Below are 23301 nucleotides of genomic sequence, written 5' to 3'. Positions count from 1 at the left end.
ATGTTCGACCCAATTTTAATTGGTTTTGTTTTTAATAACTCTGTAATCAAGGTTTGGCAATTGTATTCGTACAAGTATATTATTTTGTTGTCATTGTCTCAAAATAAAGTAAGACAGCATTTTTTTTTTGTGTTGAATAAATCTTAATCAAGTTTTGGATAGTGTATTGTTAAAAAAATGATAATCCTTTCTAAATAAAGTGGGATTCTGTCAATATTTTACTTTGTGTTGAATAACTCTTAATCATGTTTTGGTTAGTTTATTGCTATAACTTTGTTTCATTGACTTATTTCAAAATAAAGTGAGATTCTGACTACGGTTTTTTTTGTGTGCTGAATAAATTTTATCATGTTTTGGTTATAATAGTGTATTGCTATATTTTATTGTTTCATTGTTTCAGATCAAAGGGCGCAAGCTGTTTAAACAATTATCTTTTGTGGTTTTCATTTTAAATCTTCAATGTTTTACTCATACCAAGCTAAATACATTCAGTATTTACACCAAAGCAATTTATTTTAAAACAATCATGATTTTTCAATTATTCAACTGGAATTTGAATTAAAATTGGGTGCGAACGGACCTTGGGTGCGAACGTGCGAGGTGCGAACGTGTAGGGTGCGAAGGTGTATTGGTCGCGAACGAACCTGATACCTACCTGTTTTTACATGGGAAAGGTATTCAGGAAATTGCAAAAATTACATAAGCATATATCTGTATATAGAATGTTTGTAACAATTGTTATTCTACAATGCATATCCCTTTATTATTTTTATGAAATTCTTTTCAATTGCAACATTATTAAATTAAGAAGCATTGTAAAATTATTTTACTGTATTATCTGTAGAAAAAAAAAACCTCTGGGCAGGAGGTTGGAACTTCTCATTTATTGACCTTGGTATTTTTTCGGGGGATTTTTTATCATCCTTATCAATAGTTTTAAATAAAAATTTAGATTATACAACACTGAAATCCAACTTACCATGCTACGATAATTTTGCGGTTGTGAGTTAGCTTGAAACCCATTTTGTAAATAGAATCTGTTAGATTTCGTAATCGTCAATGTAATATTAGTTGTTCACAGCTCAATGCTTTTTAGCGAAGTTTAAACCATAAAAATGACTCTGACTTAAAGTTCTAGTCTGGGTCTTTTCAATGTTTTTTTAAACGTAGAATCCTCTATAATATAGAAGAAAATTTTGCATTTTACTTGACAGAAATGTCAAAATAAAGAACACGTGCATGCTTTTAATTAAAGATTTAAAATTTATTGTATGTAAAAAAGAGATGGAGAACGAAAATGTGGATGATACTGGTGATGCAGACTTCGAATTTGACGAAGATGAAATAGTGGAAATAATTGAAATCAACGAAGGAGACGGTAAAGTAGATGAAGATTTTAATTTAATCATTAATCATGTTGTATTTTCACTATTTGATGTGTTGCTGTCAGTGTCACACCTTCCTTCTGGTATACGAAACTTGTAAGTCGGAAAATAGAAACGCAATGGAAAAAAAAAACGACGACGGACCAAAACAAATAATATGACGCAGGCATTACCTGTGAAAGGGGACGAAGTCTGTATGAATTATTTTTTTGGTAAAATAATATATTTGTTAAAAAAAGAAACAGAAATACCGTAACGTTTCCGATTTTTGGTCTGTTGTTAGGGATTTTACTTGTGACGTTATTTTAGTTATGACGTCATGTTCAATGTAAACAAAGAAACATCAATTCATATTAAAGATTAAAAATGAAATATTGGTATTGTGTTCCTTGAGTTCCTATATTTTACTAAACTACTCAAAGTCTCAAGACAACAAGACTGGAAGAAGGAAGTAGATTTCTGCATTCTGCGCAAATGCAGGAATTCAAAACATGACAAAAAAAAGTTTGAACGATTTTGAGTTCATTAGTACAATGTGTCAAAGGTCAAAGGTTTGGATTTCTACAGTTTACGGGACATATTATGGTGTACAGTTGTCGGTCCATCAGTTACAGTGTTCTAGTTAAAAAGTTTGAACAGGGCACTGCCTGCCCTTTTTATTGACGCCTGTGCTTCTTTTCTGCCATACCTCGGGCGCCCTGCCGTTTTAATCACGGAAAAATCGTCAATTTCTGCCTTTGAAATCATTAACATTAATTGTTATCAGATTCATGGTTGTATTTTATGAACCAAACTGTGAGCACACAGCTGTATAAATTCAAATCATACATGTATAACCAATTTCAAGTACTTTGACTACATTTATTCAGTGTCAGAAACATATAATGTGTCAAATATATTATTAGAAATCAAATTCAGAACTGTATCAAGCTGAATATTTTGTCCATTTTTGCTCTCAGGGTTGGACCTCTTCAGTTGTTTCCAGCTGTGCTCTGGGGAGCAGTTTATTTTCTAATAGTTAACTGTTTATTGTTTAAGAAATGTATCAAAATATCTCCTTCAGAATTATAAATATTATCAATGTTAAAATATTCAAAGCACATATAAAACATAGTGGTTTCAAACTTAAAGTGAGAAGAATTTTATGAAAAATATATAACATATGAAAGAGTTAAACAGACAGATTGAGATTGAAGAATTGATAGCATATGTTGGTTACGCAATATGTATGGTTGGAAACTCTTCGTCAATTTGTTTATAGTTCAAATTTATCAAAAATAGAAAAAACACATATTATTTGAAAAGGATATACATTTGTACTGGTAGCTGTTATCTTTATTTCACACGAAAAATTTAAATATTTTTATTTACAGTAAAAAATGACATTATCTTGTCTTCTTAATTTCCAGTTTTGTAACCGTTATGTTATTTCAGGACTTTTAGAGAACTTAGACAGTATCGATATTGAAGATGGTGATGAAGAGGTTGGAGAAGAAGGTGGGGCAGATGGCTTGATTGACAGCTCTTCTTTTGTGTTTAAGCAACATACAGGTAATTTCTTTAGCCATGTTAGCTGACAAATCAATCTTTAAAAAGACATATCTCAGATTTTTGGTGCACAACAAATTTTTTTAAAGGGTGGATTCCTGTAAATGTTGGAGAAATTTATGTACATTTGTAGTTAAGGTGACTTGACTAAGTGTTGCTCATCCAATTGCAATGTGTTTTATCATTACAAACTGAAACAGGAAGTTTTACATAATGAAATTAAAATAAACACACTTACCAATGCTGGAAAAAACAAAGAAAGTAATGAAGAAGAACATAAGATAAGTACATAAATGATAATTTGTATATATATATTATAACAAAATTGACTCTGATCAGTTAAGAGCTTGACACACTGTACACATCTGTCATATTTTGCAAGTGTTATATTGAATAATGAATATTGTATGCTGACCTCTAAATTTCCTTTTGTTAATTTGTTAAATTACACTTTAGTTGTCGTCTATTGGATATATATCCTTGAATTCATTATTTTACTTGAAGATGCTGTATTTACTGTGTCTGTTGATAAGAAGTCAAGTAATCTTGTAGTTACTGGTGGACAAGATGATCGAGGGTTTGTTTGGTCAGCCAATACTGGAGAACAGATTATGGAATGTAATGGTATGTAATGTTAGAATATTTGTCTGTTCAGGACTAAGGAGAGTTTTGAATGTTGCTGTAAGGTGGGAGATGATTTGGTAATCATTGGAAACCTTTCAATTTGTGAAAGTTATCAGTGAAAGTTATCAGTTTTCCAGATTGTATCAATAATTTTGAGAAGAAAATAAACACACCATTCAGTTCATCCTAAACATGAATTTTTCAACCAAATATTTACTCAGATATTTAAGTAATAAAATGTAACAAATCTTGTATCTGTTCTAAAAAAATCAAGCATTTCACTGTTAACCCTTTCGCCGATGAGTCCCGGTTTACAGGGATTTACGCTTCAGACAGCTGACGATGAGTCCCATTTTACCGGGATCAGAATACCTGTTTTATATTTCCCGCTCAGAACAGTGCAGACATTGGTTATCTTTTTTTGATGAATACCCGGATGAAAGTGTAAACATGGCGCTTCCGTTTGTTGAAAACCGTGTCAAAATCTGAGGAAATTTAAGGAATTTACAAGAATTTGAAATAAGGGAACATTTTTTTTTGAAAGAATATGGTAGAATTGAAGCCAAACTAGTATACTTTTTTGACATAAAATGTTGTTTTATGTACAAAACACTTTTAATGGACATCGTTCAGTGTGAGGGATTTGTTCATCCTCATAAAATTTTCAAAATTTTGCCGTTTTGGATTAAAAAATTACGATTTGGGGTCAAATAGCAGCAGAATTTTGAGAATTTCACCTAGATAATGCCGAAAATTTTAATATTTTATGAGGAAAAAATTATCAAAACATGAACTAAACTGTGAACATAGTGTTAGTGAATGAAATAAATACACAAATAACTACAAACAAGTTTTTATTGACATTTATTATGAAGATCTCCCACTTTAGTAATAGTAGCCAGGAAAGCCATTGTCTCAGAGTATCTTCTGTCTGGGCAGCAATCGGTGAAAGGGTTCAAGTTTTTGTTGAATTTGAGTTACCTTTCTTTGGCTATAATTATAATTGAACCAACTACATCAATGCCTGATACAATGCAATGATTAAGTTTTATTTCGGTTGCAAAAAGAATGCAATCTTCACCCTTCAGTGCTCACTAGTATATTGATAACTGTATGTTTTATCACAAAAATTGAAGATAGAAACATCCATGCAGCATTGAAACATTTGAGAAAAGTTTTTCATTTTGAAACATAAAATTAGATGAGTATGTTATGGTCATACATATATTGTTGGTATTTCTCACCTTTAATACTTGTATATTTATCTGGCTTAATATAGCTTTTCATTTTTTCTTCTTTGTTTGTAATTTATTACAATTTTTAGTATCACTTAGGCCATAAAAAAGAATAGGTTTGTTTGCCCTAACCCTACTTACCCAAAAAATAGATGCCTACTCAAAATCTTTTATTGTCCAGTTATAAATTTTTTTTATTCAGATAGCCATGAAGACTTTTAAACATCATCTGATACTTAAATTTCTCTTTGCCGAAAAATAAAGAAAATGCCTAGCCACACTACCCACTGTCTCCATGTTGGGTAGTGTTCAGGCAAACCAAAATATTTTTAAGTGTGGCCTTATGGTGTGATTTCTATTATGATGCCAATTGTTTAAAGGTGGCTAAATCTATATCTTAGATTTACAATGATGTTATATAATTACATATATCACATTTCAAAATATAGCAGAAAATATTTTTATACCATGTTTACTTTTTAGGTTTTAAGGATTCTGTAACATGTGTTGGATTTAGTCCTGATGGTAGTATGGTAGCCATGGCTGACTTAAGTGGTGTCATCAGAGTATATGACATAGAAACTAAGAAAGAAGTCTGGTCATTTGAGTGTTCTGATACAGAAGTAAGTAAAAGTCATCACCATTTCTTAGTCTTGGTCATGAAAACTGTTCATACTTGGATGGCCATATGGATTTTATGCAATACCTTATGACAGATTTATTACCATGACAATCAGGGTTTGGTTAATATGGACATATATAAGTTTTTACTTGGTTGGCTATGATTGCAAGTAAAATTTATACCCACTAAAGATCCCTGATAAAAAATATAAATAATTGAGAAGACTTGCATAATGGTCTAAAGAGTAAGTTTAAAACAAAACTTGGTATTACAACATTGTGGTTTTTTTTTTGTATTTTATTTTTGTGACAAACTGAATTCCTGTGTTAAGGTTTAAAGTTAAGATAACATTTTGTTAAACATTTATGAATACTTGTATTTCAGTGGTTACAATGGCACCCTGTTGCTAATGTCTTGTTGTTGGGGACTACTGATGGAGATGTTTGGATGTGGAAGGTGCCAAGTGGTGATTGTAAAACATTTCAAGGACCTGGATGTACAGCAAATTGTGGAAACATTTTACCAGATGGTAGGTTAAATAAATGTATATTGATGCAAGAGATGATAAAAACTCACACATGTAGCTGACAGTTCAACAACATTTATAGTATAACTAATCAAAGGATTCAAACGAAGAAAAATATTTATGGTTTAACTTATCAAAGAATTCAAAGTGTACAAATACAGTACATTTTAAGTCTTGCTCCTATATATGTCCCAATGAGACAAGAAGACAGACAAGTCGGACATCCGCCGGACTGTAATTACCCCTGCAGTGATGTACCTGTGTAATACCTTGTTGGAAGGTCGTAAATTAATCTGTAGCTGTGATTGATAAATTTGTAATCTTACCTGTACATTTTATAGATTAATGAACGATAACATCCTGTAACATATTTCACCGTTTTAATGAATGAAATTACGGATAAAAAATATTTCAGTTTTTACTTATTAGCTAAAATATGAACATTGAAATTGTTTATTTCAGCTTAGTTAGATATTTCATCATGCTAGATATAAGTCATGTACAAAACAATTGTTATTCACTGAAAACTTTGGAAATTAATCAGTTTTAAACTTTAAACTAATTTTTTTTCCGATTTCATATTCCCCGTAAGAGCCTCTGCGTTTATTTTCTCATGTCAATCACTGGAATTTGACCTAGATCAGCGGAACCATTTTATGAAAGAATTTACGGCTGAATAAACAGAAAAGGATAATTATTTTTTGTGAATGCATAAAAAATTTCTAAAAAAGAAACATTTTAAATACACATCCAAATTGTTCAATCCTACTAACTGAATCATTTTTCAAAATCGGGGAAATAAATATGTTGTAAAAAAAATTAATTCCCACATCTCCATACCCGTAAGAGCCTTATCATTTTAGGTTTTCATCAATCAATACACTTATTTGACCCTGGCAATCGGACCCATTGATATAACTAGTGTTTACCGTTGAGTATTTTACCGCCAATATTAGCTCGTGCTGTCGGCAGGATTTTGTAAATTGTTGTCAGCTAGAAAACATCTTTTATAAAATGAATGAGGTCAAGTTCATTTTATGAATTAATAATTATTACTGATTAATTTAATTTAATTATATAATTACGAATTTGTTTGCATCGTGTCAAAAAATTTACGTTTCCGACAATCGAACATTAGATTGTAATGCATGATTAAATTTTGATTTGCACCTGATAAGCCGTAATTCACGGACTTGTTATAGAATACTTATAATATGAAATGTTATTTAATGACAAGAAATTGATTGTATGTCGTCATGTTTATATATGAGTTGTATAAAATTAATAAAATAATTTAAAACTGACAAACGCAATATTGAACTGTACTGATGCAAATATTTTTAGGAGCTTTTTATAAAGTCATTCTAAAATGACATGTTAATTGTAAGGGGTCCATGTATGTACTGTAGAAGGGTTAATATCGTGGTCCCACATTTGTATTTTTGAATACACATGTCGACATCACAACTGACAATTGCCTTTGGGGGTTTACCTGACACATATAAAATATGTATAATAAAGAAAATAATAATCTTATTGATTTGAATTTACCTTTCATTTATCTATTTTAATTGACTTTAATATAAAATATTTGGCGTTCATTTATAATTTCATAGTATAACTTTATTATTTTTATTTTCCATTAAATAAACAATTTATTTTATTGAAATTTACATGCAGAAAAATAACCACACAATATTGTAATTGCTATTTTCTTAATTTACTTTTTGTTGAATAATTAGATAATTACGTATTTTTCTTAAAAAGACAAAAAATTAATAGTAAAAAATATTAAATTTTGAATGAAATATAATTTATGTGGTAATTAATTCAATCAAATTATGTATAACCAATTAAGGAAGAAGCCAGGTTTAATCAAAATCAATGTTTAATCCGTTAATACCATTGTTTGCCCTATTATTTTTTTTTATTCCGAATATCAACTGGTTTAAGCGTAATCACACAAGCTGGGTACATTGTTAAAAATAAATTCAATTGAAAAGCTGTTTTGATCAATCTTATCTTCAAAGAATGTTGTTTTAACACATGAGTTGATATCATAAATTATCATTTAAGTATAAATATGACCGCTCAAACGATCAGCTGTATTAGTTTAACAATGTCATCCAGAGCCGCTACACGAGAGTATTCTCACTTCTTAGTAAAATATGATGATGGTATTCGTTATACCTGTCCAAGAATTAAGATTATGACCGAAGGTCGTGTAAGAGTAGGCAGTAGATACCCAGTGATGTACGGGAACAGTACCAGTTCCCCTGAATCTGCAGAAGTTATAGATACTGGTGAATATCTCCAGATGAAAACCAAAGAGACAGAAAACTCAGAAGTAACTTCTCCAACTTCTTCATCGCCGCAATCACCAGTAGCATCACCAGTAGCATCACCAGTAGCGTCACCATATGTTATACGCAAAAGAAAAAAAATGCCTAAAACCACTACATCAAAGAAACCCAGACAAGAGGCCGTTTTACTCAGTATGGAAGAAGGCATTCACGATCCATATGCCTATCGTTCACCCTCCATCTCTCCACAACTGCCGTTGCACCTAGAAGCGCCGTCACCAACTTCACCAATTGTACCAACACCTACTCCAACTTCACCAATTGTACCAACACCTACTCCAACAGAAGCAGAACCAACTGCATTTACTATACAGAAAACTCTGGCCGCTATTTATAAACAGTTGGAAATATACAACGCAAGGCAGACAGAGATGGAACGTATTATTCTTTCGCAAAATCAGAAAATCGACTACCTGGTGGCCATGCAAAGACAGCAATCATTCCGTTTGACTGCACCTCCTACTCCAACTACGCCAAGAACTCCAACTTTCCACCAACGCCAGCTCCCAGACTTTGATACTCCTACTAGAGATGAAAGACCAGATACACCAGTTACTCCTTCTATTGCACCAGTCATGCCTTTATTTCTTACAACTCCAACAGCACCCACAACAGTAAGATCCGTACCCATGCACCTATTCGCGGACATTCCAGAGGGAGTTCGTCTGTCAGAAAATGACCTAAACCAAGCAGCAAGCAGCTCGACCACACCTGGAGCTTTTGCCGTTTCGTTATTAAAGTATTTGTTTCAAGAACTCTTTACTGCAGACAATCTTAGGGTGTATTTTTCCTATAGAGGCGGTGGAAAGTTGAATAAAAGACCACTAGACGACACCAGAAAACAATATCTACGACGATATGTAACTGCATTCTATCCAAGTGTGACTTTAGATTCAGCATACACCGCTATGGTGATTGAGAAAATCAACCAGTTTCTACGTCGTCCCATCCAACAGAAGAAGTAAATGACATTTGTGTATTGATGACAATTGATGATTTTTTATTGTGTTATCTTAATATTTTAATATTGTTGATTAAATATTTGAATTTTTGAGGTAAAATAAATTATGATACAACCATACATCGTATTAATCTAGTTGATAAAATATAGACTTTGTTAAATGATAGATGATTGTTTGACGTCCAGTGGCAAGTTTTGTATATTCAGGACAAGTTTTAATCTCTTTAATGTTGGTGTTGACAATTACGGTTTTTCCGTTGGTTTTGATTACGAATTTTGGTGCCCGAAAAAATCATATTCTCATCCATACTCTTACCATTCTACATTTTGAATCAATTGAAACGAAAACCAAAATAAAATTATTCACACAACCTTGTAATTCCGAGAAGAAGAAAAAAAATACAAAAAGACCAATTAAATTCTGCTTTTTAATCTACAAAGAAAACGATACAAAACATGTACAACTTATCAATATAACTATTATTTTGATCAGAAGCATAATTCCAAAACATTACCGGTACACATTGTATGAAAATAAATTGACCTATTTATTATAGGATTACAATACTACGATGTTTCTGTTCTACATCCGGTCATAAAATTAATTGTGTGGGAATCGACAACTTGTGTCAATTGAACACCTTGGTTTTATTATAATATATGCATGGTATGCAATCGTAAAATTCAAGGACCAGCAAAAGATTTATAGACCACGAAAGTAATGTTTTTAAATCGTCTTAAGTTTTTAATTGGCATAAATATGTCGAATTCTTAATATATTTATTGCCGTAATTTTCCCACGGTTATAGTTAATAGAGTGTGGCTTATTCATGAATAATAGACTTCATGGACATAATTTATTGTGTTCTTTCCAAAATATTAATAGGCAAAACAAAATCGACTTTATTATTGGTATAAAACGTAAAAAGACATTAAGTACATTTAGTTCATGAAGTTAAAAAGTACAAATTATATATAAAAAAAATCAAGATGGAAAACAATTAAAAGTGTTACCAACAGAAAAAAAAGAAAAACAAATTATCTCACACGACAAAACTAAAATATATTGTAATAAAGCTACATTGTACAATACATCTATATCATTTTCCGTCAATTACATCAGAATAAAATAATGATCATGTTTAAAAACCATTTCCTGGTTTACACAGGTAGATAAAAAGCGTTCAACCGTAACAGATCGATTAACACGTGCTGGTCTTTAGTGTCGGTTAAGGATGAAAGGGGTCATGTAGGTAGCTGTACCTGACAAATAATTGATTTATGACTGTCGGACATATGTCCGAAATGTCCGAGATGAGATGACGGACATGTAAGAAGTCCGACTATCGTCGTAGTAAGTCTCTAAATGTACTGTATCATATTAATTCACCAATGTAATAATTTTTACCTATTTTGTGAAAATTGTGTATTTCATAATAGTTTCTAATTTGATTTTTCTTATGTCATGGAAATAGATAAATAGACACTTTAAATTTCAAATTGATCAGCAAGGCAAGATCTACTAAGTCATTTTTTTTTCAATATAGTTGTAGGAGTGATTCCCTTTAAAGATGATTTTTTAAACCCTCTTATGTGTGTTTTGAGCAAAAAAGTAAAGAAGCTAGAGAGAACCTGAACATACTGAATGATCAGCAATACAAGATCAACAAAACAGAGATTTTTGTCATGAATTCTATTCTCATCTTCAATGATGGAGAGTGTCCTTTGTCATCAATTCTATTATTATCTTCAATGATGGAGAGTGTCCTTTGTCATCAATTCTATTCTCATCTTCAATGATGGAGAGTGTCCTTTGTCATCAATTCTATTCTTATCTTCAATGATGAATTCTATTCTTATCTTCAATGATGGAGAGTGTCCTTTGTCATCAATTCTATTCTCATCTTCAATGATGGAGAGTGTCCTTTGTCATCAATTCTATTCTTATCTTCAATGATGAATTCTATTCTTATCTTCAATGATGGAGAGTGTCCTTTGTCATCAATTCTATTCTCATCTTCAATGATGGAGAGTGTCCTTTGTCATCAATTCTATTCTTATCTTCAATGATGGAGAGTGTCCTTTGTCATGAATTCTATTCTAATCTTCAATGATGGAGAGTGTCCTTTGTCATGAATTCTATTCTTATCTTCAATGATGGAGAGTGTCCTTTGTCATCAATTCTATTCTCATCTTCAATGATGGAGAGTGTCCTTTGTCATCAATTCTATTCTTATCTTCAATGATGAATTCTATTCTTATCTTCAATGATGGAGAGTGTCCTTTGTCATCAATTCTATTCTCATCTTCAATGATGGAGAGTGTCCTTTGTCATCAATTCTATTCTTATCTTCAATGATGAATTCTATTCTTATCTTCAATGATGGAGAGTGTCCTTTGTCATCAATTCTATTCTTATCTTCAATGATGGAGAGTGTCCTTTGTCATCAATTCTATTCTCATCTTCAATGATGGAGAGTGTCCTTTGTTGAATATCCTTAGAGAGACTAAAACTTTTATGTTTTTATGTGACAGATAACTGTTTTACTTTTGCAATGTTTAGAAACATAGTTTTAGTCTTTAATTTGGGAGAAATCCGTTTGCGCCAAAAATGGTGCATCTTCATGGTGAAATATCTCCGAACATATGATACTTTTAAAGCCAAAATAAGAATAAATATATACTAATCATTAATACTTATGATAGATATGTGTACAGGTAAATTGGCGCAAATGAGTTCCGAATATTGAATCAATTGATACATTTAAAAAACAAAATTTGGTGCAAATGATACCCCTGAAAATCAGTAATTGGTGCAAAAGGACTGTTGCCCTTAATTCGATAAGTGATTATACTTTATAAATGTTTGTTTCATCATTTTAGTTCAAATTTACAAATGATACAGTTGCAGTATGAATATAATTTAGAAAAAAAAATGTGTTTTTAGGTAAAAGACTTTGTGTTGGTTATGACAATGGTCTAGTCAAGATTTGGGATTTAAAAGACGTAAACACATTGCACAGTTTTAATCCAGGTGAGTGGAGAAAAGAAATTTCCATTTTTGGCAAATATTGTAAAAATTAAAAGTAATGATTTCCTTCCATTTTTCTGGAATAACCATTTGATATGCTGGGGACCATAAATTTGGAAAACCAAAAACTATCAAATGTTTGAGTGCATTAAAACCCAAAAGGGCCTTGACAATACTATGGGATTTTAAAGTTAAAAGAAAATACTGAGACTGATATTAAAGTCAGATAGCCTTTAGAAATTACAGTTACTTGTGCAGCACAATGTGCAAGGGGTTTTAAATGATTGTAAAATACCCCATGGATTACAGAAACAGGAATGATACTTACCTCTTCAAGTCTCAATCCTGATTTGATAGTATTAAGTCCAGTTTATATTTATAGAATGATTGCTCATGACCAGTCTTGTTTGGTTTTGAATTTATAGCAGTGGATTTAGTTATATTCATGTTATTTTGAGTTATTTACTGTGAAAGTACTTTTATTCGTCGGGTACAAATTTTCATGGTTTTCGTGGATGACTTTATCCAAGAATTTAAGTGTCGAACAAAATAAAACAACCATTGTTCAAATCAAGACATTGAAAGATCCCCTTATCGGTAGGTTTGACTACTGATATGATCTAGAGAATATATTGAATAACACCAAATCTGAGAATACTTTAATAGCAGTCACAGAACTACAACCGCATGCAGGATTATACCTATTTTATCTTTAATAACCTACACTGTAAAACTTTTGATCTTTTAATTCTCATAAAAAATATTTTTGATCGATGAAAGTCAGATTTCCGGTATTGATATGTTAGTATGATGAAGTGTTGATTTTACATCCTCATACTTCTCGTACATATGAGTAATTGATTTTGATAAGAATTATTTGACAATTCAAGATACGTTTAAAGCATTTGTTTATGTTACTGTATTCTTTAGGCGACATGTTTATGGCCTAATTAACAACTTTGATGGTCTTTATCTGTTGATCACTTTATCATGGGTTAATTAGTGTTATCACTGCAATTTACATGTTTACTTTGCAATTTCCTTCAATCCAGACTATTTGTAACCTTCGTTTCTAAAGGCTTTAATTTTTCAATTATTTTTTTTTGAAAACTAAAATCCAAGAATTTAAAAACCCACAAACATATAAATATTGTTCAAACCACGAAAATTGACACCCACGAATTAAAGTACAGTCAAACCTCGTTGTGTCGAAGTCGAAGGGACCAGACGAAAGTATTCGACTCATCCGAGGTCGAGTGTGACGTCATATATTTGAAATTTATGAAATACCAATATGTGATTTCTGTAAACTAGATGCATGTTTATACATGTTTTACATCGACGGGACTTAAGAATTACCTCGACTTAACCGAGAATTTGAATCATCCAAGTTCGACTCATCAGAGGTTAAAATGCATTGATCAAACAGGAATTATGCCGGGACCAAGAAATTACTTCGACTCATCCGAGTTTTCGACACAACGAGGTTCGACTGTACTTTCACAGTATGTAATATATTAACTAGAAAACCAACCATTGTTATACTTCGATGGAAATCAAATGATTGGTTGTTGGATACTTCAGATTTGGTTTTCAATACTGGTGTTCTAGCCAGTCAATGAATTTGTATTAGCCAAGAAGAGAAATTGAGCTGCATTTTGAATGAAAAATCTGAAAATGTTACTTGGTTTTAGCATAGAAAAAAGTCTGGATAAGCAACACAATATAGATCCAAATAAGCACAAGAAATACATTTGATAAGTTTGAATAAACTAATCATAGATATGAGGATTGAAATTTAAATTTAAATTATTCTGATACCAAATGGACCCAATATTGTAATGGAAATCAGGCTGTAGATTACTTAGTATTTGTTAAGTGTTAGGCATCACCCATGGGTACCTCACAACATCTAAGCTAAAAATATTCAAATTTTCACTTTTACATCATGTAGCTCCAAACAGTCAAAGTTAACAGTCCAAAGAAAATATGTCAATTTTGCTAACTGTGTCATCCAAATACTGAGCCACCCAGTCTGTGTCTTCTGGATTAAGTATTCTCAACAGAGAAACAGCAAATACATGAACATGTTCAAAATCTTCCTTTATTTCTAAATCAATATCTTGATTCAAATATCATTCTGTTGACAATGAGCACTCGCCCAAAAGATCAGAATCAACTAAAGGAATTAAATGATAAGATTTGAGTAACTTATGATACATAAAGTATGATTATTGGTATAATTTTTCATGCCATCACAATTTCTACTTAATGTGTAAGACAATTAATATTTTAAAGGTCGGGAAGGACATGGGTCCTCTGTAGTTTGTATGGATTGTCACCATGACAACGCTAGAATTATGACTGGATCAACAGATGTAACCAGTAGGCTGTACAATGCTAATACAGGCAAGGTATTGTGCACATTTAAATATTATGGGAGGTATATTTTATCTCAGAGTCTGCGCTAAAAGTATATAGATATATCGAGAATTATATCACAGTGTTGTTCACAAAGTGAAAGATGAATGTCATATCAGAATAAATTTAGATCACAGTTTGTAAACAGATATTAGCAATGGCAGAAACTAGAATTTGAATCTATCTCATTGTAAGAGTCAGTTAAATTTGAAACATTCAAAGTATTATAATGTATCTGTTATTTTGCATTTTTCTTCAAATTCATTTACCTTATTTACATGTTTTTGTCGAGCCTTCGACTTTAGTCGAAAAAGCGAGACTAAGCGATCCTACATTCCATCGTCGGCGGCGGCGTCGTCCACAAATATTCACTCTGTGGTTAAAGTTTTTGAAATTTTAATAACTTTCTTAAACCATACTGGATTTCTACCAAACTTGGACAGAAGCTTGTTTATGATCATAAGATAGTATCCAGAAGTAAATTTTGTGAAAATAAAATTCCATTTTTTCCGTATTTTACTTATAAATGCACTTAGTTTTTCTGCGGGAAAACATTACATCACTCTGTGGTTGTAGTTTTTAAAATTTTAATAACTTTCTTAAACTATCCTTGGTTTATACCAAACTTGGACAGAAGCTTGTTTATGATCATAAGATAGTATCCAGAAGTAAATTTTGTAAAATGACACATCCATTTTTTCCATATTTTACTTTAAATGGACTTTTTTCTGCCAGGAAACAACACATTCACTCTGTGGTTAAATTTTAAAAAATTTTGATAACTTTCTTATACTATTTTTTATTTGTACCAAACTAAGACAGAAGCTTGTTTATGATTATGCTAGTATCTAGAAGGAAATTTTGTTAATATTTTGTACCTGTATATCTGTATTTTACTTATAAATGGACATAGTTTTTCTTCCAGTTAACATTACATCCAGTCTGCAGTTAAAGTTTTTAAAACATTTATTAGATTCATAAACTATCCAGGATTTTTTACCAAACTTGGACAGAAGCTTCCTACAATCCAAACATGGTATCAAGCGGAATATTTTTATTGATTTTTTCCCTCATTTTTGTTGATCCTGCAATTTACAGCAAAAGTAGGCGAGACACTGGGTTCTGCGGAAGCCTTACAAATATTTTTACGTTTTGTTTCATTTTGTAGTTCCTAGGATCATTAGATTGTAAGAATAAAGAATCAACAGATGAAAACTCTGTGGAAACATGTGGATTTTCTAAAATGTAAGTTTACAGAGAAAACTTCCCAAAAAATAACTGTACTGCATAGATCTTAAATATTTTTTCCAATAAAAAATTTCTGCACATTATGCTGACCAAAATGATTTGGTTATCAGCTCAGTGATGATGCAGTTGCAATATATGTTTTGGATATGTTAAGAGAAGGAACTAAACCTTTAAAAATTTACATATAACTTCTATATTTAATTATTACAATATTGCATGGTCTTTTATCAGGGACAGGGATATATTTAATTCTCTTATGGTTGGGGCCTGTTATCTAACTCCCACGTGAATAGATATTTTTCGTATCACACCGTACGGAGTGTGATATGAAAAAGTGATATCAAAGTTACATTAATTTGATTGGCTTATCTCGTAAATTTCCAATATTTTCATTGGCCGTTGATCAGGTCATTATTCACTGGAAAAGGTCATGCCGGGACTACTTTTTTTCTTGACAACTGATTGTTTACTTCTTCTTTTCGCGATTTTCGTCTGCTTTACCGATGGACGTCCGCAAAGCTTCAAATATAAAACAGTTATCTCTATTCTAATGCAAAACAAGTTCATAATTAAATTTCAATCACAATTTCAGTGTAAAATCTTCATTAAAGAAAATTCCGCGAAAAGATGTTATCTTCTTTGGTCCCTACACTACGTGACGTCATAGGTATGCTTCCGGTGTCATACATAAACACCGGGCGTTTTCTGGCTTCTGTGCCGCTTCAGAATGTAATAAAATTTGATAAAAAGAAGATTTTAAGGCGCAACAAGTGAGTTATTTGTTAATTATTGTAGAAAAACGTGTCAATACACTTGTTACAAATTAGATAACAGGCCCCAACCATAAGAGAAAGATCAGTACGCGTTGCAAAGAAAAACGGCCGTAGCAACACAACTCGCAACAAATAGGCCACGCACATACAACTTTTTGCCATAAGAGAAATAGGTTTAACAACTTGTGAGAATTAGATATCGCTTGATATCAACTCTCGTTATTTAATTTCAATAATAATAAACTCGCCATAGGCTCGAGTTGATATCAATCGATATCTAATTCTCACTCATTATGAAACCTATAAATATAGGTCAATTGATATTCTCTGATCTTGATATAAAAAAACAAACATGTCAAAACAAGCTTAAGAAAATGATTTATTCCTGTTTTTGCAGACAAAATTATGCAGCAACTGGCACTTTATTAGGCACATTGTGTATCTGGGATGTACCAACACAGACAGCAAGAAATGTTTGTCCACATGAGGTAAGGCACTTTATTCACTAAAAATCTTATCTCGTAAGTCATAAACATTTCAGTATAACTTAAAACTAATTTTAGTCAAATTCATGTTCACCGATTTTAATCAAATTCTCATATTTGGTTTATAACAAAGTAAAACAATTATCCAAACTGTTAAAAGTCTAAAATAAATAATAAACAGGACACTGGCATATCAAAATGATTTTCTTTTGTTTCACTTTCAATGTTGACATTCTTTTCCTTTAAATAACTTTACACACTTTACACATACAATTCACGTGTTATCTATCTCAAACTAAGTGGTTAAATTGAAGTTCACATGAATGCAGATTAAATGAGGTCAAATTATTCAATTGCAAGTGAAAAATTCATAATCAATGTTTTTTTTATAATTTCGACAAAATTGAACCATACTGGCTGCTAAAAACGAATTATTATTTCACTATTTGCTTTTCATTAATGATTGAGCAACAAAAAAGATATATTAGATTTTTTATATATCTCGTAGCTAGTTCCCCTTTAAGATTTTTGGTGAAAAGAGCCCCTGACATAATATTTATATTCAAAGGGAAGTAATACACTATTGAAAATGAGAGAAAATATGAAAATAAGTATGGTATGATTGCCAATGAGACATCTCTCGGTCAGATACAAAATAATGTAGAATTAACAACTATAGATAACACGGACAATGTATGGCTACCAACAATGAGAAAAAACCATCCCACTATGAAAAGCTTGAAATTACAAAGTTGAAACAATTAAAACGAGAAAACTAACGGTCTGTTTCATGTACGAAAACCAATAATTGAAAAAAACAAACATACAGCAACTAAATTACAGACCTGGGACAGACAAGTACAGAATGTTACAGGGTCAATTTCACTGAGATGGTATTTATAATAGATGTATTCTGATTGATTTACTCAAATTCATGAAAATGTCATTTGATATTGCAGGATAAAAACTTTTAAATTGATGTTAAAGGTTTAAACAAAAAAACAACAACATCATCCATTTATGATAAATGTATAATTATATTCATATATACACAATCTGTCTTTATGTAATATGAAATTTAAATCATCTTTTTGGCTGCTATAAAATATGCCATTTCCCCTTCAAATGGAATAATTAAGGTGGTACTTAACACTGCAGGGAGATAACTGCTGAACGTTTTAATTACGTTGTGTTGTAAAGGGAATATTAAGCTTCTCAATGATCAAAATTGGTGTTTGACAAACTGCTATATAACCAGTGTAATTTTTCTGACAAAACGGTTTGTTCAAAAATGTTTAAATTTTTATATTTTTATTGAAGTCTCAAAGTAAATACTTTGACAAAATTTTATGAAAATTAAACGAGCCAAATTAATTTTATTGAAAGTGTTGGGTACCACCTTAAATCTTTTTTTCCTGCTCTAAAGCAGCACAATGAATACCTGAAGGCATGATGAATGATGAGGTTGTAAATCAATTGTTTAAAAATAGCTCAGGATTTTCTGTATAACCTTAAATTTGAGCTATCATCTGGTTGGCTCTCGATGACAAAGAGCGCCAATCAAAACCCTGGATTCAGTACACATTTTAATCATATAAAGTGTTCAGGTCCCGAGAGAGTTGATCACAGGGAGGGGCTGCATTATTCAAGAAATTTAACCATTAAAAAAAAACAGGCTTTAATGGTTGAACATATTCTTTGTTTTAGGCTGGTATAGTGAAGTTAAAATGGGATGCCATTTCCCCATTGATTTATACAGCGTGTTTAGATGGAGTGTTAAGATTATGGGATTCAAGGAATGGACAGTGTGTTACACAGTGGGCGGGACACCAAGATGCCATCTTAGATTTTGATATTTCAAGGTAAAGCAATAACCATTACTGAAGTAATTAAGATGGAACATTTGATATTGATGATCCACACACACACAAAAAATCTTCAGGTTAAAATTATAAAATCGAGGTTTCATACTAAAAAAATGAGTTCAACCATTCAACATCATTGACGAACCTTGCTGTTCACATTATCATTTATAAAAACATTACATATATGTTTTATTATATTACGTTATATTGATTTATAGCTAACAGTAATCTTGCATCATTCTGAAATCAACCTTTATTTCCAAATGAAATGTAACATTCATAATGACATAATGTAAGCTTCCACAAAAAAGTGCACAGGTAAATTATAGAAAAATTTGATAGAAATCATGTTTTCATGATCTAATACAAAAAATGTAATAACAAGTATTGAATACTTCTTTTAGTAATTTTATACTGTTGTAAAACCATTAGCCATGCATACAATTTTCAAAAATGTCACTGCTTTTACACCCCAATAGATTTACAAAAAGAAGCATTCAAATCTTAAATATTTTTATTCTTGAAAGAAAAGGAATAAAAAATCATAATACTTGAAAGTACATCTATAAGAAATAGCCAGAAATAGAAAAAAATACTTTGTAGATAAACAGCCAACATCATGGCCAAAAAAAAAATACAACAATGTCCACAACAAACAAAAGATTGGTAGAGAACAATGCTTTAAAAAATGCTTGTTAATTGTGTTTTCAGTGCATTCATTGAACTTTAGACATTTCTCTAAATGACTTGACCCCATCTAATCCAAAATTGTATGTCACATCCTTAAATTTTAGAGCTTAATATTTTCTTCAACATTGATAAAAAATTTTTAGTCAACTTGTGATTCAAGATAAAGATATTAGTCAAGCTTCTTTTCTACAAAGTGAACAAAAAAAATTTAAGCAGCACTAATTTAAAAAAATTTCGTTCACACTAACAAATAACTGCATATGATATAAGAAAATGATATCTGAGTCTTTATTTGAGCTCTTGAGATTTACTTTTTCCTTTGAAGTAATTATGTTAAAGAATGGAACTACTTTCTTTACAGTGATGGAAACACATTGGTATCTGTATCAGAAGACAAAACAGCTCGAGTGTTCTCCTTACACACACCAGACAGATAATGACATTTGTAATGTTTTAATGTAAATAAAGGAAAAAAGTTAATATGTGTTCATCATATCATTAAAAGAGAGGGACGAAAGATACCAAAGGGACAGTCAAACTCAGAAATCTAAAATAAACTGACAACGCCATGGTTAAAAATGAAAAAGACAAACAGACAAACAATAGTACACATGACGCAACATAGAAAAATAAAGAATAAACAACACGAACCCCACCAAAAACTAGGGGTGATCTCAGGTGCTCCGGAAGGGTAAGCAGATCCTGCTCCACAATTAGGATGACTCTGTACAATATAGAACTTGTCATATTGTATGGACACTTGTCTGTTGTTGACCTGTTAGATGTCTTTTTATACGACCGCAAAATTTTTCGTCGTATATTGCTATCACGTTGACGTCAGCGTCGTCGTCGTCGTCGTCCGAATACTTTTAGTTTTCGCACTCTAACTTTAGTAAAAGTGAATGGAAATCTATGAAATTTTAACACAAGGTTTATTACCACAAAAGGAAGGTTGGTATTGATTTTGGGAGTTTTGGTCCTAACATTTTAGGAATTAGGGGCCAAAAAGGGCCCAAATAAGCATTTTCTTGGTTTTCGCACTATAACTTTAGTTTAAGTTAATAGAAATCTATGAAATTTTGACACAAGGTTTATGACCACAAAAGAACGGTTGGGATTGATTTTGGGAGTTTTGGTTTCAACAGTTTAGGAATTAGGGGCCAAAAAAGGGCCCAAATAAGCATTATTCTTGGTTTTCGCACAATAACTTTAGTTTAAGTAAATAGAAATCAATGAAATTTAAACACAATGTTAATGACTACAAAAGGAAGGTTGGTATTGATTTTGGGAGTTTAGGTCCCAACAGTTTAGGAATTAGGGGCCAAAAAGGGACCCAAATAAGCATTTTTCTTGGTTTTCGCACCATAACGTTAGTATAAGTAAATAGAAATCTATGAAATTTAAACACAAGGTTTATGACCATAAAAGGAAGGTTGGTATTGATTTTGGGAGTTTTGGTCCCAACAGAATAAGGGGCCCAAAGGGTCCAAAATTAAACTTTGTTTGATTTCATCAAAATTGAATAATTGGGGTTCTTTGATATGCCGAATCTAACTGTCATGACTGTGTATGTAGATTCTTAACTTTTGGTCCCGTTTTCAAATTGGTCTACATTAAGGTCCAAAGGGTCCAAAATTAAACTTAGTTTGATTTTGACAAAAAATGAATCAGTTAGGTTCTTTGATATGCTGAATCTAAAAATGTACTTAGATTCTTGATTATTGGGCCAGTTTTCAAGTTGGTCCAAATGGGGGTCCAAAATTAAACTTTGTTTGATTTCATCAAAAATTGAATAAATGGGGTTCTTTGATATACCAAATCTAACTCTGTATGTAGATTCTTAATTTTTGGTCCAGTTTTCAAATTGGTCTACATTAAGGTCCAAAGGGTCCAAAATTAAACTAAGTTTGATTTTAACAAAAATTAAATTCTTGGGCTTATTTGATATGCTTTATCTAAATATGTACTTTGATTTTTGATTATGGGCCCAGTTTTCAAGTTGGTCCAAATCAGGATTCCATATCAAGTATTGTGCAATAGCAAGAAATTTTCTATTGCACAGTATTGCACAATAGCAAGAAATATCTAATTGCACAATATTGTGCAATAGCAATTAATTTTCAATTGGAGTTATCTTTCTTTGTATAGAATAGTAGTTGATAATATATGTTGGAAATTTGCCAGACATGACTATGATGTCATTTTCTATTTTTATTTGCCAATAACTTTATGTAAATAACTTCATTGGAAATTTGCCAATATAAAATGTTGCTGATGAAGCTTTTTTTCCTTATCATATCTAAAATGTTTTTAGATAATGTATGTTGGACATTTGCCAGACATGACTATGATGTCATTTTCTATTTTTATTTGCCAATAACTTTATGTAAATAACTTCATTGGAAATTTGCCAATATAAAATGTTGCTGATGAAGTTTTTTTTATTGTTTTATACAATAAACAATGTATATTCACTTTTACTACCAACCAATCTTTACCATTCAGTGATAACAAGCACTTTATTTTACATTTTAATATTTTATGATGTATTTAAAAGAGTAGTTATTGTTGCAAACTCCATTAAAAATTTGAATTGATATCAGTTTTGGAAAAAGAGAAACGGGGATGTGAAAAAAAAGGGGGGGGGTTAAATTTTTCTCATTTCAGATTTCATAAATAAAAAGAAAATTTCTTCAAACATTTTTTTGAGAGGATTAATATTCAACAGCATAGTGAATTGCTCAAAGGCAAAAAAAAACTTTTAAGTTCATTAGACCACATTCATTCTGTGTCAGAAACATATGCTGTGTCAACTATTTAATTTTAGATTTAAAAAGTTTGAAGAAGAAATCTTTAATTGATTTGCAAAATCTTGACATTTGTTTTGTGTAAAAAAAAAACCATGTAATGTCAAAAATTAGATCACAATCCAAATCAGAGCTGTATCACGCTTGAATGTTTTGTCCATACTTGCCCCAACTGTTCAGGGTTCGACCTCTGCGGTCGTATAAAGCTGCGCCCTGCGGAGCACCTGGTTATTATATATTTTTATGCCCAATTTATGAGCATTGTGTTTTCTGGTAAGTCCATCATTCAGTTTGTTTTTGGTCATGGTAGTTTTTGATGAAGTTGAAGTCCAATCAACTTGAACCTAATTACAAATGTTTCCTATATGATCTTTCTTTAAATGCCAAATTTCACGGTCCACTGAACATAGAAAATGAAAGTGCAAGATGAGCATCTGTGTACTATGGACACATTCTTGTTATGCCCCTGTCATACCAGATTGGGCATTAAGTTTTACCGTGTCTGTCTAAAAGTAGCCAGTACATCCATATGTCCCTAAATTTTGTTCTGTTCTCCACCTTTTTTATGCCTCAATCAAATGTCATAAAACTTGAAGTTTTGAATATTGGTGGTGTCACTTTTAACTATCGAGAGTAATGTCCCTTTACAAATGAAATAATTGCTGAATTTTCATTCTGTTACCTAACTGAAGTTTGCATTAATCAAATTCATGAAAC

The 23301-nt window shown here is 31.3% G+C and overlaps 1 protein-coding gene across 1 annotated transcript; it reads left to right on the top strand.

Annotated features, from left to right (window-relative positions):
• Window positions 1-1185: 1185 nt before the first annotated feature.
• LOC143059564 (angio-associated migratory cell protein-like) lies at window positions 1186-20257 on the top strand. Its single transcript, XM_076233083.1, has 11 exons — window positions 1186-1378; window positions 2820-2936; window positions 3438-3557; window positions 5276-5415; window positions 5799-5943; window positions 12212-12298; window positions 14594-14709; window positions 15885-15961; window positions 17135-17225; window positions 18930-19084; window positions 20139-20257. Exons 1-11 carry the CDS (start codon window positions 1240-1242, stop codon window positions 20212-20214), a joined length of 1263 nt encoding a protein of 420 aa, XP_076089198.1. The 5' UTR covers window positions 1186-1239; the 3' UTR covers window positions 20215-20257.
• The last annotated feature ends 3044 nt before the right edge of the window (window positions 20258-23301 follow it).

This window comes from Mytilus galloprovincialis, chromosome 14 (genome assembly GCF_965363235.1).
Source record: "Mytilus galloprovincialis chromosome 14, xbMytGall1.hap1.1, whole genome shotgun sequence".
NCBI classification, from domain to species: Eukaryota; Metazoa; Mollusca; class Bivalvia; order Mytilida; family Mytilidae; genus Mytilus; species Mytilus galloprovincialis.
The sequence above is the reverse complement of the archived record's forward strand: the minus strand, read 5'-3'. Positions and strand labels throughout refer to the sequence as shown.